The sequence below is a fragment of the Argiope bruennichi genome, chromosome 2 (assembly GCF_947563725.1).
Source record: "Argiope bruennichi chromosome 2, qqArgBrue1.1, whole genome shotgun sequence".
NCBI lineage: Eukaryota > Metazoa > Arthropoda > Arachnida > Araneae > Araneidae > Argiope > Argiope bruennichi.
The window spans coordinates 132,935,263-132,957,768 of NC_079152.1; the positions used below are offsets into that span (position 1 = coordinate 132,935,263).

At 28.0% G+C, this 22,506-nt stretch overlaps 3 protein-coding genes across 5 annotated transcripts in view; 1 reads left to right on the forward strand and 2 right to left on the reverse strand.

Annotated features, from left to right (window-relative positions):
- The window catches only part of LOC129962395 (toxin CSTX-20-like), a 385,421-nt gene that overhangs the window by 326,562 nt on the left and 36,353 nt on the right, over window positions 1-22,506 (reverse strand). The gene's annotated exons all lie outside the window — the stretch shown is intronic.
- LOC129962384 (voltage-dependent calcium channel subunit alpha-2/delta-3-like) overlaps window positions 1-22,506 on the forward strand; it is a 452,772-nt gene that overhangs the window by 74,961 nt on the left and 355,305 nt on the right. The window lies entirely within an intron of this gene.
- Window positions 914-17,373, reverse strand: LOC129962398 (U9-ctenitoxin-Pr1a-like). The gene is made up of 4 exons (XM_056076154.1): window positions 17,269-17,373; window positions 15,600-15,708; window positions 2,012-2,127; window positions 914-1,065 (listed from the first exon to the last, which is right to left on the reverse strand). The coding sequence occupies exons 1-4, from the start codon at window positions 17,311-17,313 to the stop codon at window positions 1,024-1,026; spliced, it is 312 nt and encodes a 103-aa protein (XP_055932129.1). The 5' UTR covers window positions 17,314-17,373; the 3' UTR covers window positions 914-1,023.

A 22,506-nucleotide genomic window follows, 5' to 3' on the forward strand; every position in this document is an offset into this window, starting at 1 on the left:
ACCTAGTGTTATCGTAAACGAATTTTAAGTATACATTACAAATGATATATTTTTATTTAGAAGATTATTTTACGCAAAATATTAAAATTCAGAAAACTTTTCTATAAGTTGTATTATATTTAATTCAAATGAATAAAATCTAATGCATCAAAAAAACGTAATACTTCAAATTATCTCAAAAAATTAAATTCAGTCTTCAATGATTTTTAAAAACTACAAAAAGCTACTTTTTATAATAATATTTAAAGGGCTAAACATAATGAATGGCAGCTTAGATATCCATTTACAACATTAAATACGGAAGCAGTATCTTTCAACAGTGAATTCTAATTTTTATTTGCTGTTAAAAATATATAGACGGAAAGACGATGCTGATTTGTAATAAGGACTATAAGAGAAATATATAGATGGTGAGGAATTATATACTAGACGATAAGATAAAATAAATAGATTGATTTTTAAATGACTGAAAACATCAAAAGAATTTTTAAATTAAAGAGCATTTTTTAAATATCAGTAAGGTAAATTTAATCTTATATCTCCTCTTATATTCGAAAATTGTAAATTTAATTTGATAAATAAATCTAGAGTACCACCATTTTGTTTGTTTACCCAATGGAAGCATAATTTTGAATTAATGATAGCTTAATTATTTAATTAATTAATTTGTTCGAAACCTTACTTAAGTCTTTGCTTGTACTTCATTTTATTTGTAAACAAAATTTGAATGAAATCTATAGTAATTTTGACTTCTGTAAGGAGCAAAACGAACTCATAGCTTGATATTTATTTACGTAGATCTAAAATGCCAATTGAGTATTTTGAAACTTCAATTTATCGATGCCGTTTGCATGTTTTGAAAGCGCTTTCATTAATTAAAATACCTTTTTCGAATATTTTCAGAGTTTTTGACTACTTACATTGTGAAATAAGGGTAAACTTCTTTTTTCAAATCTGTTTTTGAAAATTTTAATGCAAAAATTATCAACTGACATTTTATAAAAATTCCAGAATCCTTTCATTCTATTCTGTATTTTTACAAGATAAATTCTTCATCACAGTTTTCTGAAAAATAAAAAGTATAAATATGATTATTATATTATGTGACGAAATGTTAAATGTGAAGTTATTAAAATAAAATTTAAAGTAAAGAGCATCTTTAACCACGCCGCTCCATCATTTCATATTTCAATAGGAAATTTCTAAAAAATATGCTTTGAGAATATTCCTTTCATAAATTCGGAAAATATACATGTGCAGGAATAAAATTACACACATTTTATGCTTTTATCTATTAAAACATTTTAAAGAAAATATTAAGAATAATAAAGGTGTTTGAAAAGTGTTTTTTTTTTATTATTAAAATGTCGGCAATGAATTTCTTTTATCCAAAACCAGGATTGAAGGTCAATTCAAAAATTGTAAAGGCTTTAGGCGCTGAAAACATACGAAAAGGAATCTAAGCTCTTTTAAATATCATAAAAAAAGTCCAAATATTTATCAAAAAATGAAATATATAAAAATTGAATAAATAATAAAAAATATATAAATTAAGTATTAATGTGCATAGTATTAATATAATTCTAATTTACTATGAGTGTTAATGATAAAGCTGCAGAATTCTACGGGTTTTCAGTTTAGTTTTCAGAATCTTGATAAAAGATTTATCTAAATGCATTTTTAATACGTCAATGAAAGATGTTTTGATTTAAAAAATTATATTTGTTTATATGTTGCTACCTTTTTAGTCTTAATATAGTTTGTAGTTAATTGCTATGAGAAGTTATAATTTTTTTTCCAATTTTTGCCAAAAGCTATATTAAATAAAGAATCAAAATGAATTTAAAATTAATTAATTAATTAATTTAGACGAAGAAAACTGTACAAAATTTTAGAACTTTTGCATATCAAAAAGTAAAAAAAAATTGTTTACAAATTACATGTTAAGAAACAGCTAAATAGTTGAATTTAAAAAAATTGTGTTATTGTGAAAGATGTTTCATAAACGTACTTCTCCTTCTTTTTCGACGATTTCAGGAACGCATTTTAAACCTTCTTTGCAAGGACATCCAAAAAGATTCTTGTTTCCGTATTCGGTTTTCGCAGGTTCCATTATGCAGTGATCTCCTGCAAAATTTCAAAAATGAAATGAATCTTCAAATGAAAGTAAAATAAGAATTAAGTAAATATATAAGCCTAGTTATATGCTACTTAATTTTTTTCCATAAAAACTATTTAAAACAAGGGTAACAAGAAAATTCCCTTCGAACTTCACATTCCTACTGTTCATCTCAATTAATTAAAATATGAATAGATGTCTTCTGATCGGTAACATGTCAGAGGAAACGGCGTCGAGGAAGTAATCACCTTTCCTTATCAGTAGGGATTGCAATACCGGTATACCGGGATACCGAATACAGGTATTTTGAACCATTTGTACAATTTTGTAATACCGGTATTCACAAGTTTAAATACCGGTTTTTCGGTATTTACTAGAAATTTTTTAAATTGTCTCCACTATATGTTCAGATATCGCGAACATAGCAAAATAGTATACGTTTTTGTTTTTATGTCTCCCTAAGGGCGAAATTAATTAGCTAATTACTGGCTTAATTAATTGCTTCAATCTAAATTAGCGAAACATGGATTATCCCTGAAAGAAAATATTAAATCCATAACGATTGATGGAGCAACAATTATGAAAAAAGTTGGAAAGTTGACTGGTGCAAATCAGCAGTTGTGCTATGCACATGGAATTCAATTAGAAGTAATAGATGTATTATACCAAAAAAAATAAAGAACAGAAGAATCCAAATACTGTGGATATAGAAACTTCGGATTTCAACTTTGAAAAGAGTAAGAGTGAGAGTGATATTGACAATGATGATAATGACAATGTAATTGTTGAAGATATTGCTAATGAGGATGAAATATTAACCTATCAAGAATTGCTTACTATAATTTATAAAGTTCGAAAAATTGTTAAAATATTTAAACGTTCCCCTATAAAAAGGATATATTACTAAAATATATACTAACTGAAAATAAAACAGAACATACGTTAATATTAGATTCTAAAACACGTTGGAACAGTTTACTCCTAAGGACGGAACGAGTTTTGAAACTGAGAAATCCAATCCAAAAAGCAATAATCGACTTAAACCTGTAAATTAATTTTTCAGATAGTGAATTCGACTTAATATTCAGAACTATATCAGCTCTACTTCCAATAAAACTGACTATTGAGGCATTGTGTCGGAGAGATTCTAATTTATTAACAGCTAATGCAACAATAAATTTCATGTTGCAGTCACTGAAAGAACAGCACACATCACTATCCCAAGAATTATGTATTACATTGAAAAATCGCACAGAAGAAAGGCATACCGAAATAAAAGTTGTCTTATGGTATTTACATAATTATAATGATTTTAAAAATGGAAATGAAAAAGAAGAAAAGAAAATAACCCATTCAAATCTGATTAAGTTTAGAGTAAATTTTCTTAAAATTTTTTACCCACAAACCTATCCACATTCATAAGAATTCGATTGAGTTATCGAAGATTATGATGTCACTACTGTCGATAGCGAAAGGAATCGTCTCTTGAACAAAAATTAGAATTAGCGATAAATAAAAAAATTTCAACGAACCAAAATACAATACCGAAATCAGCAATGTCCAAAACCATCCGACGAGAAATCGATTTATTTGAAGATGAGGGATTTAGAGGTAAATACTTAGAATAAATATATCGCGCATTGCTAACAGTACCACCAACTAGCGTAGATGCCGAAAGAGCGCTTACGACAGCTGGTAATTTTTACACAAAATTACTTTTCAGGAATAATGACAGTACAATGGATGCATTATGTTTTTTAAGATCACATTTCAAAAATTTGTAATATTATCACAGACTGAATAGTGATATTTACATTATTTTTTTTTTTGTGATTTAAATAAATAAGATGTTTTTTACTTTTTTTTTGATTATATACTGTTATAATTTATAAATTACAAATTATTTTTTGTGATATTTACACTCTCTAACAAAACTGGCAAATAAAACAAAGAAACACCTGTGTTTTCTTTCTTTTTCTAAAATTTCTAATACCGGTATTAAAACCGATATCCCGGTATTCAGATTTAAAAAATACCGAATACCGGTATTGGAATTTTGGTCCGGTATTGCAATCCCTACTTATCAATATATTGTCTTTGAAATTACTATATATCTCGGCATCCATCTCCGATACTTCATTTGTATTTAGATTATTATATGTCTTTACACTACTTTTAACTCTTAAATGAAATCCTCCATAAACGTCTAAACAATAAAAGTATATTTACCAAGCAATATATGTTTTATTAAAAGTATTGTCTTTAAAAAGTTATTGATAAAAATGTGTTGTTAATTCTCAATAAATCTCAGCATGATCCTTCAAGACAGCACATTTATTAGAAAAGAAAAGAAAAGAACACAGGTATTATAAAATCTTGAAATAAATTTATTCTTATGTTTATTACAAAATAGAGCCTCTAATATAGAATTAATTAGTTAACTAATAATATAGAATTAGTTATTAAATTAATTAGTTAACTAATAATTAAATATTGAAAATATTAAAATAGTATTACCTTCGAGAGTAGTAAATGTGGAATACTTTTCAAAACTCTTTTACATCAAGAAATAAACGAAAAGTCAACAAATTACGTACAACATTAATCAATTATCAATCGTAAAGTAAACATTAATCTTGTAGTGAACAAGTACTTTTTCCAGACTCTTAAAATCTGTAATTTACAGTATTGCTAGTAAACTGTCATATTAGCTCCAGATATTCTACAACACTTCCACAATGCTGTTAAGTATTCTGAATACCGGACAATATCGTGAAAATATAGTGACAATATTCTTGGGAATTCTGTGCAAATAGGTTTGGATAATGTGTCATCAAAAGTATAAAAATTTGATTGCAGTTAAAAATTACGAAGATGGTTTCAAAATAATTCACTAAAATAAAACTAAAAATTTAAAAAAAAAATTAAAAAAATAAACTACGAATTTATGAACGGAAGCTTTTACCGAACTTCTCAGTAGGACATTTTTCTAAGTTTTTTTAGCCACATTTTGATTTTGATGTTTTGTCTTGAAGATTCACGAGAACTGTTTTTGAGCGAAATTTTGATTTTAAATCATTCTTGGAACAGTGGAAACATGTCTGATACCAATGTCATATGTAGTATATGAAATTGACTCATAAGATGGAACATTAGCGTAATCGGCTCTTGAAATTGCTGTTATGTCAGTAAGTTTTTGATTAAAATCTTTGTACAAAAGTTGGATTTGAACTAACTTCAGATGAGTGAATTGATTACATGAGTCTCAAAAGCAGAAAATCTTTGTGCAATATTCAAATTAATTAAAATACATGCTGTGTAATAGCATTATGTTCAGAATAGATTTCTCAAATTATATAATAACCATACTTTTCTTATTAAATCTCTTACTCCATTTCTCAATCTTTGGTTTTTTTTCATGGAAAACAGTTCTGTAAACGTCCCAAGGAATTCCTTGCTGAACATCCCTCCCAGCCACTTTGTTTTATGTATCTCTGGTAATCGGCCCGATGTCCCTCCGGGATATTTACAGCGCGTGTCGAAGAAGAGTTTTAACGACAATTTCCGTCGAATTGTCCATAGGAAATAACAGTGGAACGTAAAAGCGAATTTATTGCCAATAAAGCCATTTATCATGACTCTAAATCAGTCCCCCAACGCTGCAACCGGGACCCTAACAACTTTAAAACATTTGCTAAGGGTCGGATTAAGAAGGTTTTCGGAAGTTTCGTCTGCGATTTTCACAGAAAATTATTTGGTGAATTGATTTCTAAATAGGTACGATCGTATGAATACATTCGTTTGAATGATAAAAAGAAACAATGTAAGAATTATATGCACTTCTGATCTTGCCCTGGTATATTTATATATACGTACACACAAAGAATTCATTTTCATATGGTTCATAAAAGTGTGCCAACATAAAATGAACAACACTTTAACTTCTCCATTTCGCTGTTTTCGCTCCATCGGGATGTAATAGTGGTAACTTTAAACGTCTTAAACTGCTGCTCAGCAATTATTCTTTAGCTCTGGTTTCAGCACGATTCACGAAAACGAGAAACCCTCTTGTGGAACTATTAAATTCTACGAAATTTTTCTCCGTCCTCATTGTGGTTCACATTTTTACAGTCGAAACTGCGCCGGTTTTCTCTTCATGTCTGCGACACGGACGTGCTGAAATAGCATCAAAAACCCAGTTTAAATTTTTAAATTTTCTTTTTATCAATCAATTAATATATATATATATATATATATATATATATATATATATAAATATATATAAACTATCTTTTTAAGATTTTTCAATTGGATACGTCATTATTTACATTTAATATGAACACTATAAAGAAAAGAGCTACCGGGCCTTATCTTTTGTATACCGATTATGAAATGAATCAAATCATCTTCTTTTAGTTAGATTATTACAATGAAACATTAAAAAAATCTGAGCAAAAAAGTGTGCATATAATATCGCAAAAGGAGGATCTGCACATTGTCAGTATGGCTCAAAAGTAAAGTACGCGCTTGCAGAGAACAAGGGCGGGGGGGTTCAATTCCCAGCTAAGTCGCAATAATTTCAAGGTTGAACTGTAATTTGAATTTCTGATTATTCACTTCTTAATGTTCTAGGATTTTCTATAACTTTCGGTATAATTCTAGATTATTCTGTAAAAGTATAAATTTTGAGTTCCACAAGCAGTGGGATCAGTTCTTCGCCTGTATGTTGCTTAGAGCTAATAAACTTGATATAGTGTTACTTTATGATTTGTTATTATTTGCATATTCGTAGCAATACTAAGGAATCCCGTAAGACAATGATGTGTGTGTGTAAAATTTTTAATTTATTAGTCATATCTAAAATTTTCTATGGCTGGCAATATTTTGAATTATTCTATTTTAAATTTAATGAAATTGTCATCAGTAGCATAACGATTGATGAGCGAGAGGGGGGGGTGGGGTGGAGGTCATTAATGTCCGGGAGACGTCGCGGAGACAAAACTTTAGAGCATTTATGCCACTTTTTATGACTAAATTCCAAGAAAAAGAGAACAAATAATATGATCATGCTTAGGATGTTATTTAGATTCATTAAAAATGAGAGCTGAGAAAAAAATATGATAATGTACTGAGTCTGCAACTTATCTTCATTACGCCATTGTTTATTTCCCAATGTAAACAGCAAACTTTAGAATACTAAAATACATTTCTAAATGTATTTTAGTCATTATTTATCCTTATTTCTGAAAGGGCTAGAAGAAAACCGAACACATCTGTCTTTAAGACAATGAAGTCATTTAAACACAAATTTCTGTGTTGAATATATCATAGATACTAGTAAATAGGGAACCTTTCACTCTTGAATTATGTTGAACAAAGAGAAATATCCCGTAATTGATTGAAAAAAATTATAATGAATGCTGTTTTAAGTAACGAGCGAATTTGCAGTTGTTTAATATTCAACTAAAATAGAATAGAGAGAATTGCACAGGACATAATTTCTTGTATTATTTAATCATTAATTGAGATAATCACTCACCTATTGTCACCTATGACCTATGTGTCATTCGCTTATTTTTCACTTTATATTATGAGATACATATATTATTTTAGATATTGGTACATTTTTTGATATTGCTATAGGTCTATGTCCACTATATTACTATATCTATTATGTTTTCCATCCTTTGGACTTTGAAATATTTTTTAATGTTTATGTGTGTTACTGCTTTCTATATGTACTTTTCAACTTAATCTCCTGAATCCAGAATTGGTTTGCTAACTCTTTAATTTTAAATATTTTATTTTAGTTAAATGAACTATACTGTATACCCTTATTTACCGCCCATATTCTGGCGATGACTGTAAGCCTTTTAATAAATAAATAATGGTTCTCTTCCCATGACCTTCAAGGTCTTACACCCTTTCGGGTTGGTGGATTCTTCTTGGGGTAGACCAAGACTAAGATAATCTGGTAGAATTTACAAGTACAACACATACTTATTTAGACTAAGAATCTAAGAAAATTACAAGACTATTTCTTTTCATATATATTACATTATTATTTTCACTTCCTAAAACATAAACGCTTTAAATAAATTTCTTAAAAAATTTAGAAAGAAACATTTTTTGCTTATCATTCCCAAAAATAAAATAATGCAAATGGATGCAATGTTTAAAAATGCCATCTAAACTAAATCCTATCCATCATTGAACTCCAAAAAACAAGAGCTACATTAAAAGGTTTATTAACGATTGGTTGACTACTCCCCTGTCTTACACATGTTACCATTCCCATTCGGTGATCTTTAATCAAACATTCAATGTTAACCCGAGACTTAATGTAGCATGGGCGCTTAATGCAACCGAAAACGTCCGCTTTCCCAACAAATGCCTGCCCAAAAAAGAGTGGAAGAGGACTAATTGCGAGAGCGGATTTCCCGGATAAATCTTGCGAGAAGATGTAATTGCCCCTCTTCCTCTTCTTCCGTCTACTACCATGAAAATCACTGGGACCTCTTTTAGCCTTCTTTTTTTCCATTGTTCTCTCGTCGAACCCAATCGAAATGGTTGCTCCGACTTGAGGCAGAGTTGATGAAAGAATGGACTCTTCTAATAGTACTGTTGACTCAGATTTCATGACATGCATTTTATTGGTCATGAAAGCTATCTATAAGAGCCCCGTTTCTGATTTTTGGTTCGTTCTAAAGTTGTGTTCTAGGAGAGATCAATTAACTCTTAAAAGACTTGCTTATTTCCTTTTCTTTTTAGAAAATCGTAGGGATAATGTGCCTTAAATCTGTTAGATATTATAATTGATTATTATTATCAATCTAACATTATGTTTATGAAACCATGAAAAATTTATCATTACGTGTAAGAAAAAAGGCTCAAATTAAATTCATACTACGTAAAAACATTGGGTCCATATGTAACATGAAATAGAATAGAATCAAGCAACTCTAAGTTTAGATTTATTTAACCCAGAGTTAAGGATATTTGAATTTAGACTAGAGAAACTTGGTTAACAGGCTTGGTAACAGTTTAGACGTATTTAACCTAGAGTTAAGGGTATTTTAATTTTAGACTAGAGAAACTTGGTTAACAGGCTTGGTAACAGTTTAGACGTATTTAACCTAGAGTTAAGGATATTTTAATTTTAGACTAGAGAAACTTGGTTAACAGGCTTGGTAACAGTTTAGACTTATTTAACCTAGAATTAACGATATTTGAATTTAGACTAGAGATACTTGGTAACAGGTTAGACTTATTTTACCCAGAGTTAAAGATATTCAAATTTGGACTAGGGATACTGTTCCGAAAATTGGAGATATTTGATAACAGGCTAAAAATTCTTAACTCTAGAATGAGAAGTTGGATTTTAATGTCAACGAGACAATTTAAGCTAAATCTATCTGTCTGTCCGCCATGACAGCACGACAGTTCAGCAACATAACACACTAGAAATTTAATATTTATTTTATTTCTAGAAATATAGATCTTTATCAAAATTTGACCATATCTATCATTGGATGAACTATCTATTAATCTGTCTGATCTTATATATGTGATATGTTAGTAAGTCAAATTTAATATGTGATTAAACCAATACTGATTTTAAAATTTCACTAAAATGGATCTTTTAGAATTTGACCGATAAATAGGATGTTATCCGAACTTTATTATGTTACGAAGCTAAACATAAAATTGTGTAGATCCATACAGCATAAGTATGCGAGAAAATTAGCTAAATTCTTTCAGAACTAAGCTGTTCCTTCAAAATTCGCTACTATAAAAATAATTAAAATATGAAAATAATTTTTAATATTCAAAGTAAACAGACTTTAAAAAAATCCCAAAGCATCGTAATCGGATTTGAAAAAATAAATATATGCAGAAATTCAATAGCATGTAATCATTAAATTTCAATGAACTGAAACCATTTTCGTTATCCATACATTCTTTCAGCATTCTACATTACAGAACCAAAAGATCCCACAATATGCCTTCGGACTGTAGTTGAACAAAGAAGTTGTTAATGAATTAAAATCTATTTAAATGCAACAATACTTTTTCCCATAATCCAATTTCCCCCGGCACTCTATTTAAAGAGTCAGATAATAGCGAAATTATGTAAATGCACTATTGAAAGTAACTTAAGATGAAGATGAGAGGGAAAAAAAAGTTATTATTCAGAAAATAGCATTTTTTCCCTTTAAAAGGGAAAAAAAATGAAACGAAATAAAAAAAAGAAGAAAGAAAAGAAAAATGCAATAAGTACTCTAAGAAATAAAAAAAAAGAATGTTAAACATTCGTAATGAAAAGAAAAGTCGAACACTAGAAAATGTGACTCAAATATTTGCATATAAATTGCTTACGGTTTCGGATGGATTTCCTTTTTATTCCCTTTGTATATATCCATATATTCTTTCCGGTTTTGCCGTCGAGTTTTCAAACTCTCGTTTTCACAGATCGCTCGAGAAAGGCGGCGAAAATACTTTCTATAAATTCCAGGCTGGATTGTTACTTTGAACAAAGGAGATATTTTAACTTTACGACTTAGGCGTTTAATTCTTTAGTTTTGAAAATACACTTTAGAAATGATTGTTTCAGATATTTTGAAAAGAAAGACATACTCATCGTTTTAGAAATGAAATATATAAGGCGGAGACAACTTAATTCATTTCTGAAGTTATACAGCCACATATAAGAAAATGCAAGATTATAATTATTGAAACACGTAGTTTATGTTTTTCACAAAAATCACATTCCATTAAAATGTTTCATCAGTAAATAGGTGCTTTTTTATTTGTCTGTTCCCTTTAATCAAAACAAGAGCATTATAAACCATGTGTCTATACTTATATATTACTCGGAATACAACGACTGGTGCAATCAAGCCAGATGTAGTTAAAATAAGAAAATTAAACATTAAATGCTTTGATACTACCAGAAATAGTGGCATAATATTTTGACGCTGCTCATTTCGAACTAGAGGCTTATAAATTTAGTTCAAATCGGGATTTAAGATTGAATGAATATAATGTTTTACCATTGTGATCGACTTATTATTATTTGAATAAATAGGATAGTTTTAGAAAAGTTATAATAACTTAGGCTCCAGTTTTTGCCAGAAATTATTGAATTAATATATTGCAAATTTAATTAAATAATTATTTATTAACGTATTTGTTCATATAAATAGGAAGGGCCAATAATAATAAAATATATTATTAATTTTATTGCATAGTTTTTTAAGAGATTAAGAAGCAATGGCAGTGAATCTTCAAAATATACCTACATTCACCATTTAATCAGCATATATCCTACGCACAGAGAAGTTCATATTAACGTATTTCAGCCGTTCAGATAGTAATGGACACTTCTTTTTTATTCAATCTGCAACTAAGCTATCTAATTTCTCCCCATAATGCAAAAATTTAATTTATTTGTTGTTTTCCCAATCAAATTAATTCCAATCAGTCCATTTTTTGTTGCAAGCCGCGTTTTTCGCAGTTTAGAGTGTTTATTTTTACAATTACAGATTTTTATTGTATTATATTGTTATCGTGTAACACATAGGATCAGTTCACTTTCTTTGAAAAATATTTGAACTTATTTGCAAACATCGCATCTAAAAAGTGTTTTTAAAGAATGACGCAGCCAGAGGGTTAATAGTTTGCCACTTGTTAAAATATAATAGTATTCAAAATAACCTTCTATTGATTAATTCTTCACCCATTTCTTTTTCGTAATTTTCTGTCAGTTATTTTTAAATAATTTCTTTCTTTGCTTTTATTAATCCCTGTTTTCTCAACCAATCATGACGATTAGCATCCTAGATTGGATAAAAGCCCAGAAGTTCTTGAAGTAGGAACGATGAATTATTGTTGAATGCCCGTGAAAAATTTATTTTAGAGTGCCGTGAGTTTCAGATAACTATGGAATGTTTATTTTTCATCTTTTTCCTATAAATATGTAAATTTAAAATATTTTAAAAGTATAAAATTTGAGACATTTTTAAAACATCACATAAATCAAAATTCCTGGTATTCATGTATTCAAAAATAATAAAAATTATTCTCAAATGGAAAAAAACAGTTTTGATAGCCCTTTTCCCATTTTTATCTTAAATAAAAAGTTTTTAAATGAAACTCAAACTTTAAAACAGACTCAAATGTAACTAATTCTGGCGTTATCACAGCAACAACTTGCAAAGTTAATGGGCATTAAATGCGAAAATTGAGCATCAGTAAAGATTATAGCACATAAATTTTAAGAAATTGAGTGGTATTGTGAAAGGTAAAGGAATTATCTCATTGTCATATCAGATGTATAATAAAATATAGTTATAAGAATAGAAGTGAAATATTGAAGTGCATTTCGAGAAAAATCGCTCGATGTATTCTTAAATTCATTTTAATGATAATTGCTGTTTCCGATATCTTATATCTGTGCAGCTAAAAAAAATCCATGCAAGGTCATCTGTTTAAATATTACATTAAATTTTGAAACACAAAAATAGAAGCAATTTTAGATTCTTTCCTCCCCCCCCCCTCAATACTATTATAAAATTAAAATGTTTTGATGTTACGGTTTTTCATTGCCAATACTTCGAATTTTTTATTTCTTAACAAACGAAAAAAAAAAAAGGAAAGAAAGAAAGAAAAAGATAAAAGAAATATATTTTAAATGTTGTAAAGCTTTCATTTCCTTATTTTGAACGTTATTCTAACATTTTGAATAGTATCATTTTGGTTTAAAAAAGAAGCTGACAGTTATACTTTATTTCGCCTTGCAGACACGCAAATGTATCGATTTGGCGTAAAATAAAAAGCTCTTGACCTACAGGTCAACGCTTTCTTCCATATAATTGAGACAAAAGCAATCTTTTAATCAATTCTGCATCATGAACTAAAACAAGATTATCATCTACGAGATGTCTTCATCTTTTATTCGGTTTATGTGATTTTTGGAGCAACTTCTTTTCTTTTAACTTTTCTGAAGTTTTTCTTTGTGTTCTTTACTGGATTTCTTTTGGAAAGTGTCCAAATGGGGGGGTCGAGTAAAATTCTGTTTTGTTATTTTTCTACAAAAAAAGCCAAAAGTAGATTTTATTGCTGGAATGAAACTTTCTTTCAGAGAATAAACTAATTTTTAAAGTCCTCAATGCGGCCCTCTTTTTTTTTTTTTTTTTTTTTTTTCCTCTTCTAAAAAGAAAACAACTTTTGGATGAAAATGCCTTGATTGAAAAAAAAAAGTGTGTTTATTCTGTCAAGTATCTTTTTTAAAAGTAACAGTAGCGATATAAATTTTTGCTAGCATTAAAACTTTTTAATTTTTAACTCATTCGTTACATTCTAATGGCCGCTTTTTACAGTAAAATCGTTTTAAGCTAAACGATTTTTTTCAAAAAATGTTTCTTTTGAAATGTAGTAATGCTCTTTTCGTTGTATTTTCTTTTTGTTTTAATTAGATGAAATTCCTCAGAAGGGTCACAATTTATTTTTAATCATCAATGTAGATTTGAATTTCTCTCTGAATGTAAGCATTTAAATGCTAGAATTCCTTTATAGCTCAGCAATTATTTTTTAAATTGATGCTAATAATTCTCTTTTCTTGGCTTAGAAAAATCAAATAAAGAGAAATTGTAAAATGACTTTTTGTACTTCTTATTGTAGTTTTGTTGTAAGGATTTGTATTTTTCTTTTCAGAATGGATTAAGTTAGAATGATAAAAAAGAAGGAAAAAAGCGGAAAAAATTTTAATATTGTATTAAAAACGTGAAAGAAAAATGACGACTTTTTAAAGAAAATGTTTAGATTTTTATTTTACTTTTTAGTTTCAAATATTTTGCATAATTCATCAGTAGGATTATTGTGAAATCTTTAAACAATTTTTCTCGAATTCACAAACAGACCATGATTTTCAAATGAAATCATAATTAAATCATAACATTGGCGATAATTAGACTATAAGGTATTAAAATATTATATCAGCATTAAGGATTCTTTGAATTGAAATTCTATAAAATGTACAAAATTTCAAAACTCTAGTGTATCTGTGAAAATTAAATCTATTATAAGATTCTATCTTTACAAAAAATAAAAAAATAAAAATGAATTTGACCTTTTTATTAATTTCGTGATTTTGTGTTCCTTGAGTTTTTGTACATCATTAAAATTTAATTATAGGTACTAAATGATTTTAATAAAAAGACTTTTCGATCTGAGTATAACGTATAGAAACACTTACATACATAAATGAATAAAAAATGCATTTAAATCACTATGATTTGTTTTGGATAATCTATATTAACATTCATCTTCCAAAATTAACGCAAGATTTGAATTTGCCATCATTGGAGCAGTAAAGCGTTGGCAACCCTATTAAAAAAACAGCTGATAGTTTAGGTTCAGTAAAAATTGAGCATTGCACAGTTAAACAACGTCTTGATTTATTGTGAACAATATTTGATTTATATAAAAAACAGGTTCCTTTTCTTTAAATTGTTATATTTTTATTGAATTTTAATGTATACAGGATAGGGTTATGTATGGAATAACGCAAGGGCAAATGGTCACCTCTGCTTTGCTGGCACATGCACACTCTTTTGCCGAAATTATCGATGACCACTTTGCATAAATGTGGCTGACTTTCGTTGATGTAGTGTTGAATTTCCTACCTCAATGCAAGCGTGCTTGTGAGCTTGTTGGCGTAGACCTTTGATTTCCAATAACCTCATAAAAAGAAATCCAGTGGTGTAAAATCACACGATCTGGGAGGCCAGTTCTCAAATTTTTGAACTGTGATCGCCAGTCTTCCAATATTTTTAAAATATTGTTCAACACTGAAAACAAGTTTTTTTTTTCCATCTAGTAACGTTTCATTTTTACTAACCCTAGACTATCAGCTGCCAAATGTTTTTTTTTAATAGAGTTACCAGCGCAGAATGCACAAATGGTGGCAAATTCAAATCTTGCGTTACTTTTGGGTTACTCTTTATAATAGCTTATTTTTCATATACTGATTAATTATGTTTTCAAGCTACATTAGAATTTTAAGCATCTTTTTTTAAATTAAATTTTAAAATAATAATTGCAACTCACTTCCTTTCATATGATTTTTTAGGATAATTATTGATTTATGATGAAACTCTTTTTGAAACAATGCTTCCAATAATAATGCAGATGATTGAAAGTGACAATTTTATATTAGAATGAATAATAATCAATTATTTTAAACTTAATATCGAGGTGTATTCTTTTTTGTATCAAAATGAAGTAGCATATAATAATATTTTGATTTTAGCACAAAATTGCAGATCTTTATGATAAAATATCTTTAATATTTTTGTATTTTATAACTTTTAATAATAATCATCCATAAAAATATAAGGAATAGTACTGGGAAAGAGATATGTTTATAAAGAAGCAATGAAATTGAACATATCTAATGAAAGCAGCAAACGTTAAATACCTTCACTACCAAGATCATGGCAAAATCCTCTAAGGAATGCCATGGATATACAGCATTCGCCTTCCTTGCAATTATCGTCTGTTATGCAAGAGCGCATGTCATCAGCATTCTAAAAACAGAAAGAAAAAGTTTAAAGCGAATAAGTGAATAAAATAAGGAATAAGTGGAATGAAGTCGCTTCCTATAAATGATCCTAATAAGAAACATTTTAACGATCTGAAACTGAAATGGTTGGAGCAACTTTTGGAAAGCCACAATATCAAGAAAAATGTTAGCGAATACTCACTTTGTTTATAAAGTTGATACCAATAAAAATTTATCGTGTAAATATATATTTTTTTTTTAATTTTGTAAATAGAAACCAATTAATTGAAATTTATCGCGATAGTATTTTCTTTCGTCAAACAATACCGAAACATCCTCAGAAAAACAGCTTGTGACCCTTTTGAAAATTTTTTTATCTGAACATACATTCTGAAAATAGATTTCTAATAGCAAAAGTTGTAATTTTTAATTAATGTATTTATTTATTTATGTATTTTTATTAAGCGTTTAAAGGTTAATATTACTGGATTAAAATTTATCTTTTCAGATTTACTTCTAAATCATAAAAAAATTGCATACTGCATGTGCTGCATTATTGACATATTTTTCTTAAATTGAATGAAACTTATCGTAATGAAGTCAATAAACATATTTCGAAGTCAACTCTAATATATATATATATATATATATATATATATATATATATATATATATATATATATATATATATATATATATATATATATATCAGTAGTATCACTATATATTTCATTTGTTCTTTCAGTCTATGTCAAATACTTTATAAAATGATTTATTTGTCTATCATTAAATATTTTTAACACATTTTTAAATAAAATGCTCTTTCGTTCCTAACACTCATTTCCATCAACATAATATAAAAGTTATAGGTTTGAAAGGAACATACGACCAATGTTCCTTTAAACTGAAGTGATTTGAAATTTTTGAATTCAAATAAAATCGCAAATGGTAAAATGGAATAGTTTGCTTGAAAAATGTCCTCCCATCATCTTGTTTTTGATTTATTCAATCTGTTATTTGATAACAACCAACTTAATGTAATTTAAGACAAAGGCGAACTGTAACTTTTGAAATAAATAATTAAAATGCTTTAGGAGCAATTTCTTTAATCAAATTACATACTGACGATCTAATCACATTACTGAGATACGAATTTTTTATTTACTTTTTTAAATAACTTAATTCATATAAAATGAAAAGTTTACAGAGTTTAATCGATCTTTTCCTATTAGAATTTTGTCTCTTTTATCATGATAGCAATTTCCAAATGATTACTTGACGAAATAGTCTAAAGTAACTCATAATTTTGATAGAGTAAGCAATTTCTATCTGATTTTGTTCCGTAAGAAGACTTGAACGTGAATCTGATTTATTTCATATCATATGATGTTCTCAAAAGCAGAAATTGTATCTATTTTTTAATAATCAAACAATTAAAATATGAAAGATTGTCGTCGTTGCTCCACAAAATTTATACCTTTGAAAAATCACATTCTAAAATGTAATTTTGACTTACTTTTTCTTTACTTATTTTTTTTAATCAGACTGTTTGTAAATAATAAATTAAAAAAAAAACTAAACTCACTGCGTAACCGATGACAAGAAGAGCCAGATAAACGTAAAACATCATGATGTGAATCGGTGCAGATCGTTCTACTCAGTCTCAGTAGCAAATCTATCAGTATTTGAAACCTTGAGGAATGTTGCTGACGAACTCAGATCATTTTATCTGCATTAAACGATTACGATAAATAAATGAAGCCTGTACATGGAGATTATAGGATTTTCTTTACACAAGAAAATGATTTTGACATATATTCTGTAAACTGAGTGACTTATAAATTCTAATGCAGAAAATACACTTTACAAGGTAGATCTCTGAATATTGGCACGTAGTTGCTTGGGCTGTAGACTCATTTTTAAAAATTTTAGTTGTATTTTTATTAATTGAAAATTAATCAAAATGACAATCCTTTTCTCCGGTTGATATCGAAACGTATTATGTTTCAAAAATTATTTCTGTGTCATCTTAAAATTTTAAAAACGTAGCGTTTCAATGATCTTAATTTTATTTTCATGCAATTTTTTTTTCTTTTAATTTTGATCAACTTTTCAGAGTTAGTTTTAATCATAATTTTGTTAAAAGGCCCTTACTGTTATAATGAAATTCAAACCAATTGTATACTAACACCAGATATTTTAAGTATTTTTACCTTTGATAAATTAAATTCATTTTTTTTCAACTTGTTTAATTTGATTCCACATTTAAGGTGTGACTTTATAAGTTAGGAATGATCGTGTGACGCAACATTCTTTTTTTTCTAAAAGTTTTCTTTTTAAAGTTAATTCACTTTTATGTACACGAACTTTTTTCTTTAAAAAAATAGGATATATTCATTAAACTTTTGTAAATTATGTGAGGCAGAACTTGTTGCGCATGAACACTATGGCTGAGACAACTAAAAAAGACATATCAAACCTAAAACTTCATCACGTTGCAAATTTGCTGACAGTAGTCTCGAATTTATTTTGTTTTTCAGATTTAAGCCAACGATGATAAAAATAGAAATTTGAGTTTAATTTGTAAAGCTAAATAAAATTTTAATAGAAATCATAAATAAAAATTCAGAAAAAATTATATTTTGAAAGCTATGTAAGTAAAATTGAAAAACTATAATAGATAGATTTTTCATTTCTTTCCGTTTTAAAAAAAAATATGATACTTGAGATATTGAAATAAAATTCCCAAAAGCCCTGAAAACTCAATAGAATGAATGAGAATTCAAGATCCTTGATTTCCTTTCTATGTTTGATTTTATTTGCTCTCTCTTTTGTTCAGGATTTTTTTTGAGAAATTTCCTTTTCAAGATTTCTGTTCGGTAATTTTTTTTCCATGTTGCTAAACTAAAATTGATTGCAAAGCTAAGTATGAGCAATTAGTAATATCATTCTGACTTAAAAATAATATAAAATTTTATAGAGTTAATTGTGGAATGAAGGAATTGTGGAATTTTTTTTCATCTCTTAAATGTCCTTACATCATTTATAATAATTAGGTTTATAAAACGGTTCTTTTAGGGCGAATTTTTTTTTTTTTATTATTATTGATAAATCTTTTTTTATCTATTTGTTTATAAGATATGAAAGAATAAATTTAAAAATCAGAAATCGGTCTTTTAAATTTTTTAACAAATTATTTATGAGGGAATTTCAAACATTTTGCCTACGGCTCTTGGAGAAAAGGGATTTCAAAATAAATCTTTTTTTTTAAATTATATTCTTATAAAATAGAACTATTGTTATATCTCAGTAAACTTAGAATCAACTAAAATGTTGTTCGTTTATTTTATAAGTTTAAGAAGAACTTCTAAGTAGGTATTGGGAGACTTAATTTAATTGCTTTATGCATAGTCTAGACCAATTTATTAAGAAAATTAATTATGTTTCATATCAATTAAATATTCCATACATACATCTCAACAAAATATTTTTAAACATCAAATTACGATGTGCATTTAAGCTGTGTTATTCTATAAGCTTTATATAAGCACATATTCTGTTCATTGTATACTTTTTATTGGACCTTCTTCAATGGTATAAAGTCAAATGATTTTACATTCGCATGTTTAACGCGCGCCAAAACTGTCTGCATAGTCCAACACATTATGCATTATTGAAAGCGATAATTTACCTTTCTTCTTTCTTATTAGGAATATAATTCATAAATATTCAACTTATCGGGTATATTTTCTAAATATAGTTATTATCTTGGGTTTTATTTTAGTGATTCTACAAATATTTGTTCAAATAAAAAAAAATTAAAATGGAATTCATTACGATTTTACAGAAGAAAATAAAAAAAAAACTAATTGGAATCTTTATACCTTAGATCCAAATGATAGAAAAGAAACGCGAAATTAAATATTTATGTTAACAATAAAAATGATCTGAATTCTATTGCAACAACTACAATGAAAATTATGCAGAAAATATATAAAAAAATTGGTCAGATTCATTATTAAATTACACAGAAATCCAATTCATATCAGCATAAAAGCAAATTTTAAAATGGTGTAAATTTTTATTTGATTTAAAATGATGTTAAACAGCATAAAAATATCAAAATCTCCCTTATTTTTTAATTAATTGAAACCTCTCTGAGATGCACATTCCCACCTTTGAAATTATATTTTGTAACTCTAAGTCAAATATTCTGAACCGGCAAACACACATTATCCTTCATTCTTAATAGAGATTGAGCAGCCAAGTGAAACATATTTTTCTTTTACTTTACTTTTATTTTTAATTAATTTTTCATACGCCAAAATGTGCAGGGCATTTCTCCTTCTGTTTACTAAATGCAAAAGTAAAACTAAGATACAAAATTCTCCTTCGAATCTCTACAACTGAATTTCATTAAAGTAATTACTTCAATTACTGTGCTGTGTTAGACTTATTGATGAATTTTCTCTTAAATATTGACCAAACAGTTGTTTATTAAAATTTTTACTTCGATACAACATTTTGATCTTCTTTAATGATTCTCAGATTTTGGGAACTATTTTTCAGTATTCACAGAATCTGAGGCATTTATTGCTATTTTAAAAGTAGATCATTTTTATATAAGATTCCTTTTATGAAATGAAAATCAAATCAGGCAAGACAAAGACAGTAACATAAATCATGTTATAATTCTTAGCATTTCAAATCTGACCTTAATTTTGGGATTATCTTTATTTATTGTGTACAAATACAAACATTCGTTGTTGTTTGTATTTTTTTTCCTTTGTCTCGTGAATTCGTTTATAAGAAGTTGCTGTAAAAAAATTATATTGAGTTTTGAATCGGTAAGTTATGTTTTGTACATTGCTAATGTGGACTGAAACGGAGGTTAGAACGAGTAGTTTCTGGGTAGTGAAATTATTATAGGTTATTCTTGTGTGAATCATGCTCTAATAGGGCACCATAAATGACTGCTTACGTATTTCCTATAGGATGGTTGAATTATTTTAAATATTTTGATTGTTACTCATTTCCATGGAATAATATTTTGGCGAATGACCAACTTATTAATTAATCGTAACTATTTTGTATATTGATAGATGCGTGGCTGTGTGTGCAATAAGATTTTAAAATCGTAACTGAAATCACACAGATATGAGCAATTCAAATCTCAACAAAAGAACAGAATAAACAAATACTCTGCTGCAAGATTCATAACGAAAACACATGGACAGAAAAGAATCTCATTCCAGAGTACATGAAAATCGACTCGACTGTGCCATTGACTCCCAGGAAGAATACTCGACGGCCGAATAACCGATCGAAATCGATTATCCGTCGGGGAAAACACTTTTTCCCTCTAAAAATCCCTTCTCCAGGGAAAACAGCCTGTCTCGTTCCCATACACACCGTGCGACTTTTCACAGCAGACCGATCTTTATCATACAGCCAGTGGCCCATCTATCACTGAGGCCTCGGTAGAAAAGGGAAACGAAGGGTGGGGACACAGCGTTGCCTATCCTCCCCTCCTACTTCCTTTTGCCACGAAGTGAAGTGGATGCCGCTCTTAACTGTTATCACAAGGCATGGGGTTGTTAAGGAAATTACCGTAATCGAACCCAAAGGTTATGGTAGCGCTGATGATGACTCTACGTGGTACTTGGAAATGTACTAGTTTTGATTTATTTATATTTCGTTCTGGCGGTTTTTGTTGTTTTTGGCGAGAAAATGAGTTGCTGTCTGGAGTTGTTCTCAGCCAAGATTGTAGTAATCTGAAGGATTTGTGATTTTTGATAAACTTGAGAAATTTTATTATTCTGATGTATGTTGATGATAACTTAAATAAAAAATCGATTTTAAAAAATAATGTATTGACTTATTTTTTTTAATGAAAGGAAGAATTTTTTTTAAATTTTGAATAATATCTGTTAGTATGAGTTATCATTAACGTAATCAGTTTTCTTCTACCAGAAGTATAAAATAATTTTAAAAGCAATATACTGATCTTATAGTGCAAATTACTTATAAGTTACAGAGCACGAATAGTGAAGCTCAAAAATTGCGTGTGTTCATCTGATTATCTCTAAACTTATCCTTCTGGTAATAAATTAATAGATAAAATACTTATCCAAAAACCATGGCCAAATTATTCTTACCTGCAAGAAGTTTTCTGAATAAATATATATTTTAAATAATCAGAATTATTTCTTAAAAATTACTCCGAAATATTATTCACATACAAACTTCAGGAAGTACATTTATTATTATTATTACTTTATTTATTTCTGATGTTTTTGCTTACTAATATATATTTATATTTAAGCTAGTCTGCTTTATGTACATTTTTGAACAATTTTTTTAAGACAAACATCTTCTTTTATCCTATTGTACAACAGAATATAAAGTTCAATTTATATACTGCCTGAAAATTTAACTCCTTAAAAAATTTTCTAAAAATCTGTGAAACAGCATTAGATGATAAAATTTGATAGTATGTTGGAAAAAAATTACATATAACACTTGTTCAAGAATTACAGCATAAATATACTGGAATGAAAATTAAATCAGCATTCTTTCTAAGATAGAAACAAATTTGGTACTAGTTTCTGAAACTAACCAAACATGTTGTACAAAACCACTTTAAGAGCAAAGGATTCCACTTTCTCTTTTTATCACTATCATTAACTCATGGACATGGCTAATCATATTAGATAAAATGGAATTCGAAATATTGTAAATTATTTTAATATTCAAGTTTTTCAATACATGTTGTCCATTCTAATAGTGTTCCAGTAGCCAAATTTTATGTTTTTAGAGCTAA

Coding starts and splice junctions, on each gene's coding strand:
- LOC129962398 (XM_056076154.1), bottom strand. CDS start 17,313: ATGATGTTTTACGTTTATCTGGCTCTTCTTGTCATCGGTTACGCA. Junction 2,128..15,599: donor CCATGATCTTGGTAGTGAAG/GTATTTAACGTT, acceptor GAAATTTTGCAG/GAGATCACTGCATAATGGAA. Junction 1,066..2,011: donor TCGTCGAAAAAGAAGGAGAA/GTACGTTTATGA, acceptor TTTATTTTTCAG/AAAACTGTGATGAAGAATTT.